Source organism: Balaenoptera borealis, assembly GCF_965194805.1.
Source record: "Balaenoptera borealis genome assembly, chromosome: 2".
Taxonomy (NCBI): domain Eukaryota; kingdom Metazoa; phylum Chordata; class Mammalia; order Artiodactyla; family Balaenopteridae; genus Balaenoptera; species Balaenoptera borealis.
The window spans coordinates 131,984,011-131,999,847 of NC_138867.1; the positions used below are offsets into that span (position 1 = coordinate 131,984,011).

The 15,837-nt window shown below is 52.1% G+C and overlaps 1 protein-coding gene across 1 annotated transcript in view; it reads left to right on the forward strand.

Annotated features, from left to right (window-relative positions):
* The first annotated feature begins 1,379 nt into the window (after nt 1-1,379).
* GALNT10 (polypeptide N-acetylgalactosaminyltransferase 10) overlaps nt 1,380-15,837 on the forward strand; it is a 223,682-nt gene continuing 209,224 nt past the window's right edge. Inside the window, exon 1 of the mRNA XM_082379088.1 lies at nt 1,380-1,692. Within this exon, the coding sequence (XP_082235214.1) occupies nt 1,534-1,692 (159 nt within the window). The 5' untranslated portion in view covers nt 1,380-1,533. The remainder of the gene's footprint in view (nt 1,693-15,837) is intronic.

The window sequence follows — 15,837 nt, forward strand, 5'->3', positions numbered from 1 at the left end:
GGATTCTTAACCACTGCGCCACCAGGGAAGTCCAAAGATGGGAGTTTTGAAGGTTTTGTAGCAGATGTCAAGATCCGAGCTATGATTGCGGAAAACTGGATCTCCACTGCTCACCCTGGAGCTGGAAGAACTGGGAAGCAGGACTCGTCAGGATGCTGGTCCAAGGCTGGGGGGCTAGCAGCTAGCCAGGCACGGGGGTCAGCGGCTGGGCTGGAGACCCAGAGAATCAAGAGAACGCATGTGGGGATGGCAAAAAGGAAGGCAACCAAGAGGGCGCGTCGTCCCTCGGCATCAGAGAGGAAGCAATTAAGTAAAGAGCACTGTAGGAGCCACAGGCATCGCCATCGGAGTCGGGCCCCTTGGCGGTCCGTCCGCAGAGCCCAGACGGTCCGACTTCCTCAGAACCCTCACCACGGTTATAGACACATTCGCTTGTCTAATGCGATTATGTGTTTAATGTTTCTGCTCCCAGATGTCAGGGCTCGAGTCTGTTTTCATTTCATCCCGGTGCCTGGCACAGTTTGCTGAGTAGCTGAAGGGAAGATAGGAACCGACAAAAGGTTTCGAGAAAGGGCTCCGTGAGCTGAGTGCCCAGAGGCACACGTAGGACTGGAGGGCATTTCAACTCCAAGAAGGCTGTATTCGCGTGAGAAAAAGTCCTGCAGAGAAGCTCCGGGCACCTCCCCGCCGGTTGGCAGGGACAACAGACAGGTGGCGGGGTGGGGTGGGGGACAGCACACCCCAGTTTACAGAGAGCATTCACACCTACTGCCAGGAACTCGGAGGGAAGAAAACCAGGGCCCGCCCACAGAACCTCGCGCGTGCAGCGCAGCTGCGGCTCCTTTTCCCGCCTGGTAACGCCGAGGGCCGGGGGGCAAAGGAGGTCCGCAGGTCCTCGGGACCGACCCTCTGGGGGTGGGAAGTCACAGCCCTACTCCCAGGCGCGGAGTGTCCGGCCGGGCTCCAGCACGATTTGCATATCCCTGGGGAGCCCGAAAACTCTCGGCTGGAGTCCGGAGCCGAAGTGGCCGGGCGGGACTTCGGGGTCCCTGGGAGCGCGTCCCAGCCCACACCAGTTAGCGCCCAACTTGCCAACTCCCCGACTTTCGCAAAGCTCCTGCGGGCGGGGGAGCAGCGGAGGAGCGGGCCGCACCATCGCGGCCCGAGAGGGGGGAGCGGTCTGCACTGGGCCCTCGCCGCCTCCGGGCGGAGCACAAAGAGCAGCGAGAAGGCCGCGGCTCGCGGCGTATGGCTCTCGGCAGCCGACCCCGAGGAGGCGGGGTGGGACGCGCAGCTCGGCAGGACTAGGGGGCGGCGGTGTTGGCGGCGACCCCCCCCCGCAGTGGCGGCGTTGTGGTGGAGTCCGGCTCCCCGGCCGGTGAGCGGCGGAAGTGCCGCGGAGTTGGAGCGGGGCCGGCGCCGCGGTCGCTTCTCTTTGCTGAGGTACTGCCGCCGCCGGGCGGACGGGCGGACGCGCGGAGCTGGGGGCGGCGCGGCGGGGCCGGCGGGGCGCGGCGGGGCTGACCGGCCCCGATGAGGCGGAAGGAGAAGCGGCTTCTGCAGGCGGTGGCGCTGGTGCTGGCGGCCCTGGTCCTTCTGCCCAACGTGGGGCTCTGGGCGCTGTACCGCGAGCGGCAGCCCGACGGCACACCCGGGGGATCCGGAGCAGCGGTGGCCCCGGCGGCCGGACAGGTGAGTCCCCCAGTTGCCATGCAGTTGGAAACACGCTCTTCCTGAATTCACTTCTGGCCTTCGGTTCCTTCCTTCATCGGCCCCTGTCTGCCTTCTCAGAGTCAGCTCCAGAGACTCCTCGGTTCTTCCCATTGTTTTAGATGGGAAAATTGAGGCTCAGCGAAGGATAGGATTTGTCCTACGCTATTCCGAAACCGAACCAACTGATGCCCAGTGTGATGGTCTGTTTCTTCCCATAGGTTGCCATCCTCTTTTCTGTCCCTGTCTGGTGTCCCCTCACCTCTTCCAGCATCCCTCTCTTTTGGAGGATCCTGCAGCCCTGTATCCCAGGATGACTCCTTCTTCTGGAGATGCTGGTCCTTCTATTTGGTGTCCAGGTCTTTTCCGCTTTTCCCCCCCACTTGCTGATCGCGATGTTTCCTACTCAGGTCAGCTCCTTTTCTTGTTTACCCATCTGCCCAAAGAGACACCTGGGCCTTCGTCCTCTCCACCCTCCTTCTTTCCCAGCCGTCTTTCTTTCCCAGATCCTCTGGATTCCTCGGAGGATGCAAGGATCACGCTCTCCTTGGAGCTTCAGGCCCTGGGGGATGGTGGTGGGGCTCCTGGTCTTTGAGGGGCCTGCTGCCTTTGACTTTCTGGGAATCCAGAAGTGGAGGCTGTGGTGGGAGAACCCTCAAATTCCCCAGAGGCTACTTGTGCCCAGTGCTCTGAGGATGGAACATCAGATGCTTCCCCTGTCCCTTCTCAGAGTACCCATGACCCCTTCTGAACTTGTCCAGGCTGATTAGGTGTTGTGTTTCTTGCAGCCAAGACTGAAATCTTAATTATTTTTGCCTCCTCTGAACTCACCTATGTACATTTGTGTGTGTGTGTGTGTGTGTGTGTGTGTGTGTGAGAGAGAGAGAGAGAGAGAGAGGAGTACATGTAGACTGATAGCAAAAGCTCTGTCACATCACTTCTACTGTCCTAGCTCCTAGCTCAGTAGGTGCCAGTGAGGCTATATATGCATGAACTGTTTCACACAGTGGGACATTTCAGGTTCTCTTGTGGGATTTGCTTGGTCCCGTGGGAAGTGGATAAGTTGTGCATCAGGGTTGAACTTGACTGATGGTCGGCGGATAAGGGAAGAGGCTGAATTTGGATGGTTTTCCTTTCTCTTCCCAGGATCAGCTGTCTTGAGTACAGAGGGCTCTTTGCGACAGGGCTGACCAGTTTGAGGGCAGCCTGTCATTCTGGTAATTGTTGCAAACCATCCTGGAGGACCTGGTTAATCCTTTTGGTAGATCTACTGTTTGGAAAGTAAGGCTCCAACTCCTTTCCTAAACCCCTGGTTCAAACCCTGACAGCTGACTTCGATGCCTCTCTTAAATTCTGTATCTATATGGGTTTTTCCTTCATGAAATCTGTTCCCACCCTGTACTAGCATCAGGGTCAGGAGTTCAGGGTTCTGTCCTCAGCTTTACTGTTAACTTGCTGTGTGTGTCCTTGACCACCTCCCATCTCCCTCTCTGAGCCTCCCTTTCTCCATCTGTAAAATGTGGTTACTGGTCCAGCTCCAGCTTTCTGTGATACTGTCAGTGAACCAATGTGGAGGACAATGGCCACTTCTTTTTCCTTTCCTGAGGCAGGAGCCCCTTGTAGCATCCCTAGCTGTGAAGACTCCGTACTAGACACAGCCCCAGATCAAGGGGGCATTGTCCTGCCCAAGTGCAGACTCTCCTTTGGAATAGCTGTAGCCAGTTCTGAAAGAGCTCCTGACATTCTGCCTCTGCCTGGAGAAAGCCCTCGTATTTCATTTGCTGTGGATGCCAGAGAAATCCTGATTTTCATTTTCTATAGATCCAGATGTGTAGAGAGAAGGTCAAGGTTAACTGCCAGTTTGGCCTGAGCTTTCAAAGTAAATTAGTCACTTGCACAAGAGGGGATTGATGGAGTAAAGCAGCCTTTTGGGCAGAGAGAGAGGGGAGCAACAGCTGGGCGCCGCTCGGAGCCCTTAACTGAAATGGACAGAGAGGCTCATCTGGGAAGGTCTAGTTCTTGTTCATTTCTTTTTCTCTGGAATATCATGAAGGGGAAGAGGAGAAAGAAGTGGTAAAGGGGTTTGGTGGTGGTGGTAGGGGATGCCAACTGATGATCCTTGCTTTAAAGAAAATATCTTAGCCTCCTGGGAGCAGTAGAATGGAGCTGTTTCCCCAACGATCAGCTCTTCTAGGTGCCATAGGATTCAGCATTCATCTGCTGCCTTTCAGGAACACCCTGCCAAATTTCCACACAGCCCCTTTTTGTTTCACTCTCCTGCAGATGCACAGCACTAGGCTTGGCCTCGAGTCCTTTTGAATGTCAGCTGGCCTCAAGGGAGGAGGCTGACTTCTCAGAGTGCTGGTGTTCCATCCCTCATCCCAGAGCGCTGGAACGTGCACGTACCACATCAGGCTGCTATCTGGGGAATCTGGCATCTCAAGCACACAGAGCTTCTTTCGACAGGGCTGACCAGTTCTGAGCTCAGCTTGTCACTCCTGTAATTGTTGAGAATTACCCCAGAGCACCTCATTGATCTTTTGAGTAGAAATAACTGCAGAGGCTCTGGAGGGAAGTCGGACAACAGGATTTTATCCAAATGAAAACTATATTCCTTGTGGATTTGAGAGAAGTTTCCTTGATGGTAACATACTCACTGTTTTAGTCCTTTAACTCCTTGATTTCTCCACTGGATTAAAGAATACAGGATTTTAAATTCAGAGGGTTTATCATCTGCTAGAACGTAAGTCTGTGTAATTTATGCTAGCTTATGCTTAGTGTACTACTGGAGCTGGGTAGGGCAGCTGATTTGTAAAGGACACATAAAGCTTCAAGGATTTGAGCATTCATCTGGTCGGACAGCTGGCTTCTTGGAAAGTTGCAAAACCAAGCAAGAAAAGCCAGTCTTGAAGCCATCTTCATTTTAATTTGGGGGGTGCCTCTCATTTCTAGTCCCAATGTGCTTAACAGCTTGGTTTAATTCTCTGGTCTGTTTCATATTCCAGGCTTGGGAACTGGCTATTAAGAACCCGTGTTAAGAAATGTGATGCAGTCCCTCCCCATTTCTGAGCCATATTCTCTTGTGAAAATGACTTCATTGGATAATAGCAAGCATGCAATAGAAATTGGTGGGATAATGGAATACCAACGACTTTAATTTTCAAATATCAAGAGTTTTTCTCATTGTGTCAGAGCTGAACTTTGTTCTTAGAACATCCAGAAATCAATACTTCCCTCCCCCTGCCCCGTTTTTTTATTCTTCCTGGTGGCAGAGCCTTACCCATCAGGAAGTTAAGTACCACAGAAATGTAGCCATGGAATGATTTGTTTAATTCTCTACAGAGGGGTTGGGATCCTTTAGATTGCTAATCACTTCTTTGTCTGCTTGCCCAACTGAAATCTGATGCCACTGGGGAAGGGTTGTTGATTTACCTGAGCAAATCTGACTTCCTGCATTCTTTTTTCATCCTAGGCTTGCAGTTTCCTAGGGAGCCCAACTGAGAAAGGTCTGGGAACAGAGGCCTGGGTTTTAGTTTACTCTCTTGCCCTGAACTCACTGTGTGACCTCAGGAAAGTGGTTTAACTCCTCTGGGCCTTAGATTCTCCACCTGTGAAGTGAGGGCTTAGATTCAGAAGGAGAAAGGTAAATGTGTGTCAGAAGAGTGCTTCCACTCCCCTGGCCAGGGCAGACATTGCTAATCAATCACTTTCCCTCGAAGCCCAAACTTGGCCTCCGACTGTTTCTCAACACTGCTACTCAAGTGGAGTTAATGGCATGTTGAATCTTATTTGCACTGTAGGGGATAGATACTTTGTTAGGACTTTCCCAACTCCAGCATCCTGGGGTTCTGTGAGTTTGGAAGCTTGTGTTGGAAAGGTCTGGATAGCAGAAGTGTGTTTAAACAGGCCGCCATATCTACCTTGTGACGAGACCACTACTTAGGGATATGTTTATACTCTAATGCCTTCTCTCAGGCTGTGTTCAGCCTTTAATCTGTTGGCTCCAGTGACATGATAACGAAGAATGGAATCAGGAATGTAAAAGCAAAGGCCCATTTAAAGGATAACCATCTTGCTTGCTAATTGTACCTTGTCCGCAGTCAGCTCTTACACAGAGATGGCATCAGGATCTCATCACTAAAAGACACCCTGAGGCAAACTTGGCAGCCAGAAATGTGTCCCGTGGCAGCTAAATGCTCACAAGGTGTTTGCAGTGGGCTCTGTATCATGCATATATCTGACGGTATGTCATGTATGTGTCAGAGCCAGCAAGGGAAGAGCTGATGCCCCCTTGCCCCCGATGCCCCCAGGAAGACTTAAATAATTTGAGTCCTGCTTCTCAGAGAACCATTGTCCTCATGCCCAGGAAAGGAGGTAGGCTATACATGCCTGAGTTCCTGTGTCTAAGGAGTGCATCGTGGCCTCTCGTCCCGGAAATGTCTTGGCGTAGAAACCACATCCTCCTCTAGCACATAGCTTAAGCCTTCGCACTTGGAAGACAGTCAGAACATGTTTGCTATAGGATCTATGCGTGTCAGAGCAGGAAGGGTGCTACAGAAGTTATCTAGTCCAAGCCCCTCATGTAGTAGATACGAAAACTGAGGCCCAGGAGAGGGGAAATCAGTTCTCAGAGGGAGGGAGGCAGACCAGAGCCCAGTTCTTCTCCAAGTTCTTGCTCTGTCTCACCATGCATGGTTTTTCCCTTCACATCCTAATATTTGATCCTTCTCTACGATTATATCCCTCATGAGCCAAGATTATCACTCCCAGTTTTGGAGGCCAGTACGTATCGAGACCGATTATCTGCTGGAACTTACCGGGCTTTTTTGCAGATCTATTTTTGTAAATTTTCTTTCCAAATTTTTACAGTTTTAAAGCAAGTGAAATGTATTAAATTTTAAGGTGGCAATGGGATCCAGCAGGGCAATAGAGGAATTAAAAGGATGCATAGCGTGTGGCACCATTACTGCTCCCCGTGGCAGACAGAGCCAATCTGAGTCTAAGAGCCGCCTCAGATTCTCAGTTGCAGTTAACAGAAGGAATTAAGCCACGTAGGCTGAACTAACTCCTGTAACTGCAGTGGACTTCAGGTGTGGTATGTTCTAGAGGTTCACATCGGTGACTGAGCCCCCAAGGTAGCAAGAAATGGTTGAGGCTCTTTCTCACCTTGTATCCACACGCAGATCCTACAGGAGAGAGTCTGCTTCTTCTGGTAGCTTCTTTATAAGAGAGTGGAAACTTATTTCCTATAAACTCTAGCGAGACTCCTTAGGTGTTATTGGCCCAATTTGCATCAAACCATTCACACTAGTCAGGAGGATGAGCTATGCTGATTGACCTAACCCACCCTGCAGCTAGGGGTGGGGTCAGGCCACCCAAATCATAGGAAGAGCAGGTTCCAGGAGAAAAATCTGGGTGCTGTCATGGGGAGGAGGGGAAATGAAATCTAGGGATGAAGCCAACAAATGTCCACTCCAGAATCCTGCTGACACAGTGTCCCGGCCAGTCACTGCTGGGCATCAGACCTGGGCCTTGAGATAAAACCTCTTTGCCATCTTGGACTCAGTTTTAGTTACTGAACCTGCAGCCTGGAGGTCCGTATCCTCATCCCAGCTCTGCCACCCCTGGCTGAGATGATTCACTCTGTGGGCCTCAGTGCCCTCCTGGGGAAAGCCCGGGCGCAAATGCTTCCAGCACAGGGTAAGTGGAGGGTTAAGATAAGGAGCAGTTAAAAGCTGCTTTTATTTAATCTTATGAGTTCTGCTGCCGCCTTCCTTTCCCCTCACAGGTGTCCTGAGAGCTGCCCCTCTCCTCCACTCCTCCACCCCCCATTAAAAGGCAGTTGGTTGAAAATTTGTCTCAAGCTGAAAAAGAACTTCTGTCTCTTCAGCTTCGAGTTTTTTTCTGCCTGGCCCTTCTTAGCTGGAGGAGGCGGAGTGTTCATACTTTGGAAGCTAGAGGAAGCTAAACAATTCCGCTTGCTGTGGTGGGTGGGTGTGTATTTATGAGTGTGTAGCTTTCTCTCCATGTGTCTCTCTCCTCTTATCTTTGGATGGTTCCTGTTTGCTGCCCTCTGCTGAGTATAGATAGGAGAGGGAAGGGGAAAAGCAGGCCCATTTCTTCCTTCTCTTTGGTTTTGAGAGAATTCTGAGCTTCAGATGCTGAATGGTCTTCAGATTTCCTAGATGATAAAAGCCACAGTATGAAATGACACTAACAAGAAAGATGATGATGTAGATGATAAGATGGTAATGTCAATAATAATTAATAGCAGCTACCATTTATTTAGCACTTATTCTGCTAGGCATTGGACTCATAAGCCCTTTACCTGTATGTCTTGTTAAATACTCACAATTATAGACAGGTGGGAGCCAGTGAGGGAGTGGAGGCTCACAGAGGTACAGGTATTTGCCCAAGGATGGCCCAAGGATGCACAGCGTGTGGTTGTGGAGCTGGTGTTTGAGCCTGTGAGTCTCTGACCCAGTGCTGAGGCGGGAGAAAGACCCTGCTTTCCACACCGCCCCTCCACCCCTCCTGCGAGGCTGCCATGGGAGCCCAGATGTCTGCACAGAGGGTAGTGACCATTGCTCTAAGACTGAACTTCCTCGGTGAGCCCACAAGGTCATTTGGTGACCTTGAAGAGGAACCTTCACCCCACCCCTGCCGAAGCCCCATTGGCATAGCGACTCCCCAATCTCACTAGACTGAGACACTGTGGAGCAACGTGTAGGGCTTCGGCTTTGGAGCTACACTGCCTGGTTCAGATCTCTGGCCTTGGGCAAGTCGCTTGACCTCTGTGCCTGGAATTCTTGGCCTGTAAAATGGGCATAATGTTAACTCTGGGGGTGGGCCTTCTGAGGGTTGGGTGAGTCACTGTGGGTGAGACCCTGAGCGCCAGGCCTGGTACAGAAAGCGCTCAGTTGAGTGTGGTAGTGCTGCTGCTTGTGGGCAGTGCCTGGCTTAGAGTAGGGGTCCATTCTTCTTGGCCTCCCTGTGGCGGAGGTAGGGAGGGATGCTTATATTGTCTTTGTCTGGAAGGTGGAGGATAGGTGGTTGGCCTCATGGCACAGGCTGCTCTTTGTACCCCACTCCCTGCCTCTTTGGAATCTGAATCCATCACTGGGGGTGCCCACCTACTTCCTCCCCGAGGAGAGAACACAAATCCTCTGCGTCCTTCTAGGCAGTATTCTTCGCTGCTTCCAGGAAGTGTTCTTTGGTCACTCTAGCCCCCAGGGGTCTCTCACCCTGCTTTAGTTCCCCTGAGCCCCCGGCTTTCTCTGCCCATTTAGACCAGAGGCCTTTCCAGGAAGGCATGGTCCTGCCTTTCTTTCTGCTTCTCCCTCCCTGCCCCTGTCTGTGTGTTCTGTGAGCCTCTGGACCTCCACACATGCTGCTCCCTTGCCTCTGACACCCTTCTTCCCTGCCATCTTGCCCCTAAACCTGACTCACCCTTGCTGGGGCAGCCGTCTCTCCTCAGGGGTCCAGAGCCCCTTATGAAAACATGCAGTGTAGTCATCGTTTTTGATCTGTCCAGCCTGTCTGCTCCTGAAGGAACCTCCATCCCAGTCACCCTCTCTTGATTGCCCAGAGTATTTGCTGAGGGACCGAAGGAGCAGGTGAGTGAGTGAATGATGTGTGGGTGCTCGGTGACTGCTGGCCGAGTGCAGGAAGCCTGGCCTCGGGGAATGGTTCTTCTGGAACTGCGGGGCGCTTCGGCGTCCCTGAGGAGCCTGGTAACGGTGGAGGCTCCAGGACCCGTGCCCAAGGAGCCTGCTTGGGCCAGACTGGGGTGGGCCAAGGAGCCATGTATTCAGCAGATCCTGCTGAGAATCCAGCAGGGAAATCTCTCCTCTCCGCCCGTGTCCCCAGCTTGTCAACACCCCCAGGAGGCAGACCTCGCCTTCCTCTCCAGGTGCTTACTCCTTTCCCCCCAGGAGCGCTTCGAACGTCTATTCCTGGGGAGTGTTTAGCTGCAGCTTCCCCAGGTTGCCAGCCAGCTCTCCCCGGGGGACTCTGGTGCCTGTTAATAGTGGCGCCGTGTCAGATGCAGACAGCTCAGAGTCTGGGACTGGCATCTGGGATGGGCCGTGCATTTTGCAGATCCCTCTGCAGTGGGCCACAGGGACTCTCTGGGGCCCTAAAGCTTTGCTTTCCGCTGGTGCCTGTGATCTGTTGCCTTTCGCAGTTGGGTCCTCTGCCTTCCTGCTGTGGGGGCAAAGGTGAGATGCCCACAGAGGGGGTGGGTATTGAACTCAGGGCCTTCCCAGGAAGGGGTCACATTATGGAGACCCTAGGGGCCTCTCCCTTGAGTTGGAGAGAGTGTGTGATTGGGAACTGGACCCCTGATTCCCAGGCCCAGCTCTGCCTTCTCCTAAAATGAGCACAGTCAGCATTCCTTCGTCATGTCATGGTGATTAAATGACATTAAAGGAAGAAAATGAGCAGAGAGGTTCCATGACGTATCCGGGGCCACACAGCTGGGAAGTGATGGAAACAGGGTTCCAGCCCTGGAGTCCCCCCCAAGCAGAGCAGAGCTCACAGCCCGAGGCTCCCTCCTGCTGCCTTGCCATCCTCTGACCTCGGGTGAGTCCACCCTCTTCCCCGGACGGACGTGGGAGGTTATCGCTGAGAGCCCCACGAGCCTGGTTCTTGGATCCATTGTGTTGGCTCTGGAATGCTCTTCTGCGAGCCGAATGCCTCAGTGCAGTATTGCAGCAGGTCCCACGGGCCGCCTGGGAGCCTCACTCCTGGGCAGCTTCCCAGTTAACCGGGGTTGTATGTTTGGGCTGGTCTCGCCCCGTTACAAATGTCAGCCTCCTGGAAGATGGAGAGGCCAGCGCTGCTGAGCAGAGGGGGCTGGCCGGGCTTTGGAGGAAGGGGGTTTCGTAAAGGGAAACAGGTTGGAAACATCTTGGCGGGGGAGTGTGTGAAAATTACTTCCCGCTGCTAAAGCACATTGTATGTGCTCAACTGAAAACTGTTATTTCTGCATGCCTCCTCCTGAGCATTGATCAGTCAGCTGCTGACAGTTAAAACGCGTACCTGTGTGCGCGCGTCTGTGAAATAACCAGTTTCTAAATTCAGCACCTAACTTTACTGAAAAATTAGTGACTGTTTTTGGGGCAGCAGGGACTATAGTTTGAATTCCTGGTTATTTTATTGGTAATAAACCTTAATGGCTGTCTCCTTCAGATAACTTCTTTTATTACTTTATTTGACGTTTGTATTACTTTAAAAAAAAAAAAACAACCTTATATGGTATTTTATTGGAGGTTGCAAACTGGTGGCCTGTGGGCCACATGTAGCCCAGAGACATGTTTTGTGTGGTTCATCCAATGCTGGCCCATAAATGGTTGGATGTCTTTATTTTTAAATGTTAGTAAGTTGTTGTCAGTACCTAAACATTGGAATATTTCACATTTTTAAAAATTATCTTTTCTGGCTTTTGGGGGAAAATGGAAAGGTCTAGCAGCTGGGCCCGGGTTACAGCATCACAAAAAGTGGCTGGATCTGGGTAGCAGCTGCCCCGTCTAGACAGGCTCCGGCTCTTGCGTCGGCCGCGGCCCCTGCCACACCTTGTGATCTCAAACCTGGGTTCCTCACCCTTTCCTGTAACTGTGCTGGCCTCTGGGGACATTGGAGTTTGGGAGCCCTGCTTTATAACCTGTGTCCAGTTTGTCACTTGACAGATGAGCCAGCCGAGGTTCAAAGAGCATAAGTGACCGGACAAGTGACAGAGCCAGTGAGCTGAGGCTGGTCCTCTGACTGTAAGCCTAATGCACTTTCCAGGGGGGAAAAGGTGGTTACTTGGAAATGTAACATATAAGCCTTAGGCTCTTGAACAGACTCAAAGTAAGTTTATATCTGGATGATTCCTGCTCAATGTGAGACTAGGAACCACTTGCCTTGCCTCTCTGTGTCTCTAGGGGTTCTGAATCTGAGGTCCACCCTGTCTAATATAGTTGGTTCCAGCTGTGTCAGGGGCGTGTAGGTTCATTAGCAACGACGTGAGCACAGAGTCCACCTTGTTTTCTGCCTGTGCTTCTTGGCGTGTCGCGGAGCCCCAGTATGTACACTCCTGTTACAGGGGGAGTGTTAGGAGTCTGTGAAATGAGAGGGAAGATGGCTTTCCCAGCAGAAACGGCACATGCCTTTTGGGGGTGGGGGCGGCCCTCAAAGGCATCCGGAGGGCATTTCTGGGAAAGAGCCTGTGTGAAGGCAGTTCAGCTGAATGTAGCCACCCAGGTCTCTGAGGACAGGGCCCTTTGCCAGGGCAGGAGTGGCTGCAGCTCCATCCCCCTCCCTACCGGAACCTTCCCTTAGAGGCTCCAGGTGGCTGATGGTGCGGCAGTGGGGTGTGGGAGGACAGGGCACAGTTGGCGTGGTGGCCAGTCCTGGGCTGAGAGTTGCGTCTCTCTTTCCGCCCTGGCACCACAGAGGTACCAATAACCCGCATTAATCATTGCACTCTTGCTGCCTGCCGTGCCTGGGTCCCATCTCATTTCTCCACTGTTATAAGTGCTCTTACTATGGTCATTTTGCAGATGGGAAAACGGGGGCTCAGGAAGCGTTAAGTAACCTCTCGGGCCTGCAGAACAAACAAGTGGTGAGACTCAGACTCAGATTCAGATTTCTGACTCTCAAACTTTGCTTAACTGCCTCTTAACTACCACGTTTTACTGATGCCCGTGGCAAGTCATTTGACCTCTCTTGGCCTCCATTTCCTCATCTGTAAAGTGGGGATAATACCTTCCTGGCATGTGAGCAGAGTACAAGTAAAAAGGCCTCGTCAGCTTTGAGACCTGAAACTCTTCCTGCGCCCCTCACTTTGGGCAGTTGCCAGATCTTGCCATCTGGTGTGTTCACTTTCCCGCTGGGGAGGGCGGTAGGGTCTCCCTGCAGAGTCATCCCTGTGTGTCTGGGGTGTGCCTCTCCGGGCCTCCCTCCCCAGCCTGGATCCTGGCTGGGCCGCTGCTCTTCCCCTCCCCTGGCAGCGGGAGAGGCAGCCACGAGCCCTGCCAGGGAACAATGGGGCACATTAAGAAGGCTGCCAGGTGCCAAGCCAGAGGTATTAAAGGGACATTTGATTAGTTTTAACTAATTGTCAGGGTTTTGCTCTCTCTTTTTTTCCTCTGTAGCAGTTAAGGGGACAAAAAGCCCTGGTGTGGATTTCCTCCCTCCGTGGTTTGTGTGGGCTCTCTTTGGCTTTGGGTGTGAGTTCGCCTCTTTCACCCCTTCTGATTCTCAGCCCTCTCTTTTCTCTCTGTGTGTGTGTCTCTCTCCCTCCACCCCCACTCCCTCCCTACGTGTCTCCCCTCTGCTGTGTGTGTCTCTCTGAGCAAATATGATGAGATATGAGACTGAAGAAGCCATCCGCCTACCGCTGTGGAATCCACAATTCCGGGGGACTGTCTTTCATCTTGCCCTGTCTCCCCCAACTGCATCCCTGCCAAATGGTCAGCCATCGTTGGCTTGAACACCTCCAGTGATGGGGAACTCACTTCCTGTAGCTGAGCAGAGTCCTAGGTAATAATGCTGTGGCTCAGTGTGGCCTAAAGAATTTCTTGAGAGTCCACTACTCGTCTTTGCAGGCTCCTCTCAAGTCTTTCCCTTCCCAGAAAGTCTTCTTTGACCTTCCTGCGAGAACTAATCTCTGTCTCTCGGAAATGCTTATAGAATTTAATCTGTACAGCTTCAGTGGCACGAATGTTGTAGTGCTATGTTTTGCCATTTCTCTAGGCAGACGGAAGTTATACTGAAGGAGCTTTCCTAGCAGGACAGCTGAGAGGGCTTCCAGCTGGAGAGAAGGGGTCCCAGAGAGCTGCCATTTGGGCCTGGGCTTCCTCCTGTCTCTAGAAATTCCACCCCCAAACGTGGCCAGTGTATTTTATGTATTCTTGTAGCCCAGAGAATATTTTAGGTTTTGCAGGCCATATGATCTCTGCTGCAGCTCCCCAGCCCTGTGATTGTAGTGTGGAAGCAGCGGAGACAATACATAAATGAATGGGCATGCCCTGTGCCAGTAAAACTTTATTTGCAGAATCAGGCAGCAGACTGGTTGGCAGGCCCTGGTTTGCTGACCCCCTGTTCTGGTGTTTTCCTGGTGGAGGAAATGCCTTCAGTTGCTGTGTGACCTTGGGCGGGTCTTTCTCCAAGGACCACATCTCCCATGGATGAATGGACTGCTGTGGGTTGAATCGTGTCCCCCCCGAAAAGATACGTTGAAGTTCTAACGCCAGGCCCTCAGAATGTGACCATACTTGGTCATTGCCGATGTATTTGGTTAAGATGAGGACATGCTAGAGTAGCATGGTCTTGTGTAACTTAATCATGTGTGACTGACTGGTGTTTTTATAAGACGGGGGACACAGTGAAGGAAGACGGCCATGTGAAGTCTGAGGCAGAGATGGGAGCTGTGCTGTGTAAACCAGGAGGCCTGGGGTGACCAGCAGCTGGAAGAGGCAAAGGCACATCCTCCCCCAGAGGCTTTAGAGGGAGGCCTGGCCTTGCCAACACCTCACTTCTGAACTTGTAGCCTCCAGAACTGTGAGACAGTAAATTTCTTTTTTTAAGCCACGTAGTTTGTGGTAATGTTTTCTGGCAGCCCTAAGGAAGTTAATGCATGGACCATTTTCTCGTCAGATTGTTTTATGTGTGTGCATGAGTATGTTTGTGTGTTGTGTTTGGGTGGAGATGGACAAAACACTGCTGGCAAAGGCAGGGATAATTGTCTTAATCTCTTCCAGCTACTTCAGTTCCTTTTTAATTCATGGGAAAAATCCTCACTTCCTGTGGAGGATTAGCTTATTACCCTGCACATATGTATTCTTTAGCTAAAGCCATTCTCCTTGTTAAGAGATCAACCTCTTTCAAAATTTTTTTTAACACTTAGCCATTAGCCTTGAATACCAATGAGTAAACACATGTTACATTCTGCCTTTTACCTAACTGCATTGTCTCTTTTTTTTTGAGTTCCCACTACAGTGGTTTCAACAATTTGTTTTTGTTCTGGGTCCCACCTCAGTTGATTTGGGGCGGGGGTCATTACTATGTGATAGGTACAGAAAACAGCCCCTGCCTTCAGAGAGCTCCTAGTCTACAGGGGACATAGTCAAGTTCACAGTGATGTGGTGCACAAGGCAGAGCAGCCTGAGTACTGAGGTGGGGGTCAGCCAGGCGATGCCAGGAGGAAGAGGTCAGGAAGGACTTCTGAAAGGCAGTGACTTCTAAGGTGGCCCTGAGGAAGGTTAGGAATTTAGCAAAGCACGCATACTAGGATCGGGGTCTCTCAGGTGGCAGAGTCACTGCACCTTTGGATGCCCGTTAGAGAGTCACTGCAGGGAGTGAGGGCTGTGTCACCGGGGCTCTGACTGGGAGGCTGGTAGGCTGGGCCTCAGGACACAGGGAAGCCGAGGATAGAGTTTGCACAGATGATGGCCTGATCCGAGGTGTGCCTCAGAAATGTGGAAGTGGCAACACAGGAGGCACCGGAGGCCGGGGCAGCAGGTTGGAGGCTATGGGAGTGGAGGGAGAATGAATCCATTCGTCCGTACCCTGCACCCTGCTGTGGACCAGACGCCGTGCCAGGTAGTGAGGCCACCAAGCTGCGTGACTCACAGCCCCTGAGCTTCAGACGCTCATGATGGTAACTCCTCTGCAGGCTGCTTTGGCCAGACACGGTCTTAAGCACCTTACATACATTATTGTTCTTAATCTTCATAGCAATCCAATGGCAAACACACTATAAATATCCCCATTTTATAGATGAGGGCACTCAGCACCAAGGAGATGAAATATTGCACCCCAGGTCACACAGCTGGTCACTGATGGAGCTGTGGTTGGCCTGCAGGGTCCTGAGCTTTCACCACCACACTTGGCTCCTCGCGCCAGCGGAGTCACTCGGGATCCAGTGGGATCTCCTTCTGGTAGCCGCAGGTACGGGGTTATATGTGAGCACACAGGAGAGCCAGTTAGCCCAGATGGATGGAGGGGGGGTGGTGGGAGCAGGGAACGCTTCCAGAAGGAGGAACTCCTGACCTAAGTCTTTGAAGGCAGGGGCAGGGCTGGGGAGGGGTGGGGAGCATAGGGATTCCCAGCAGAGGGGAAGCACAGTCAAAAGCCCAGAGT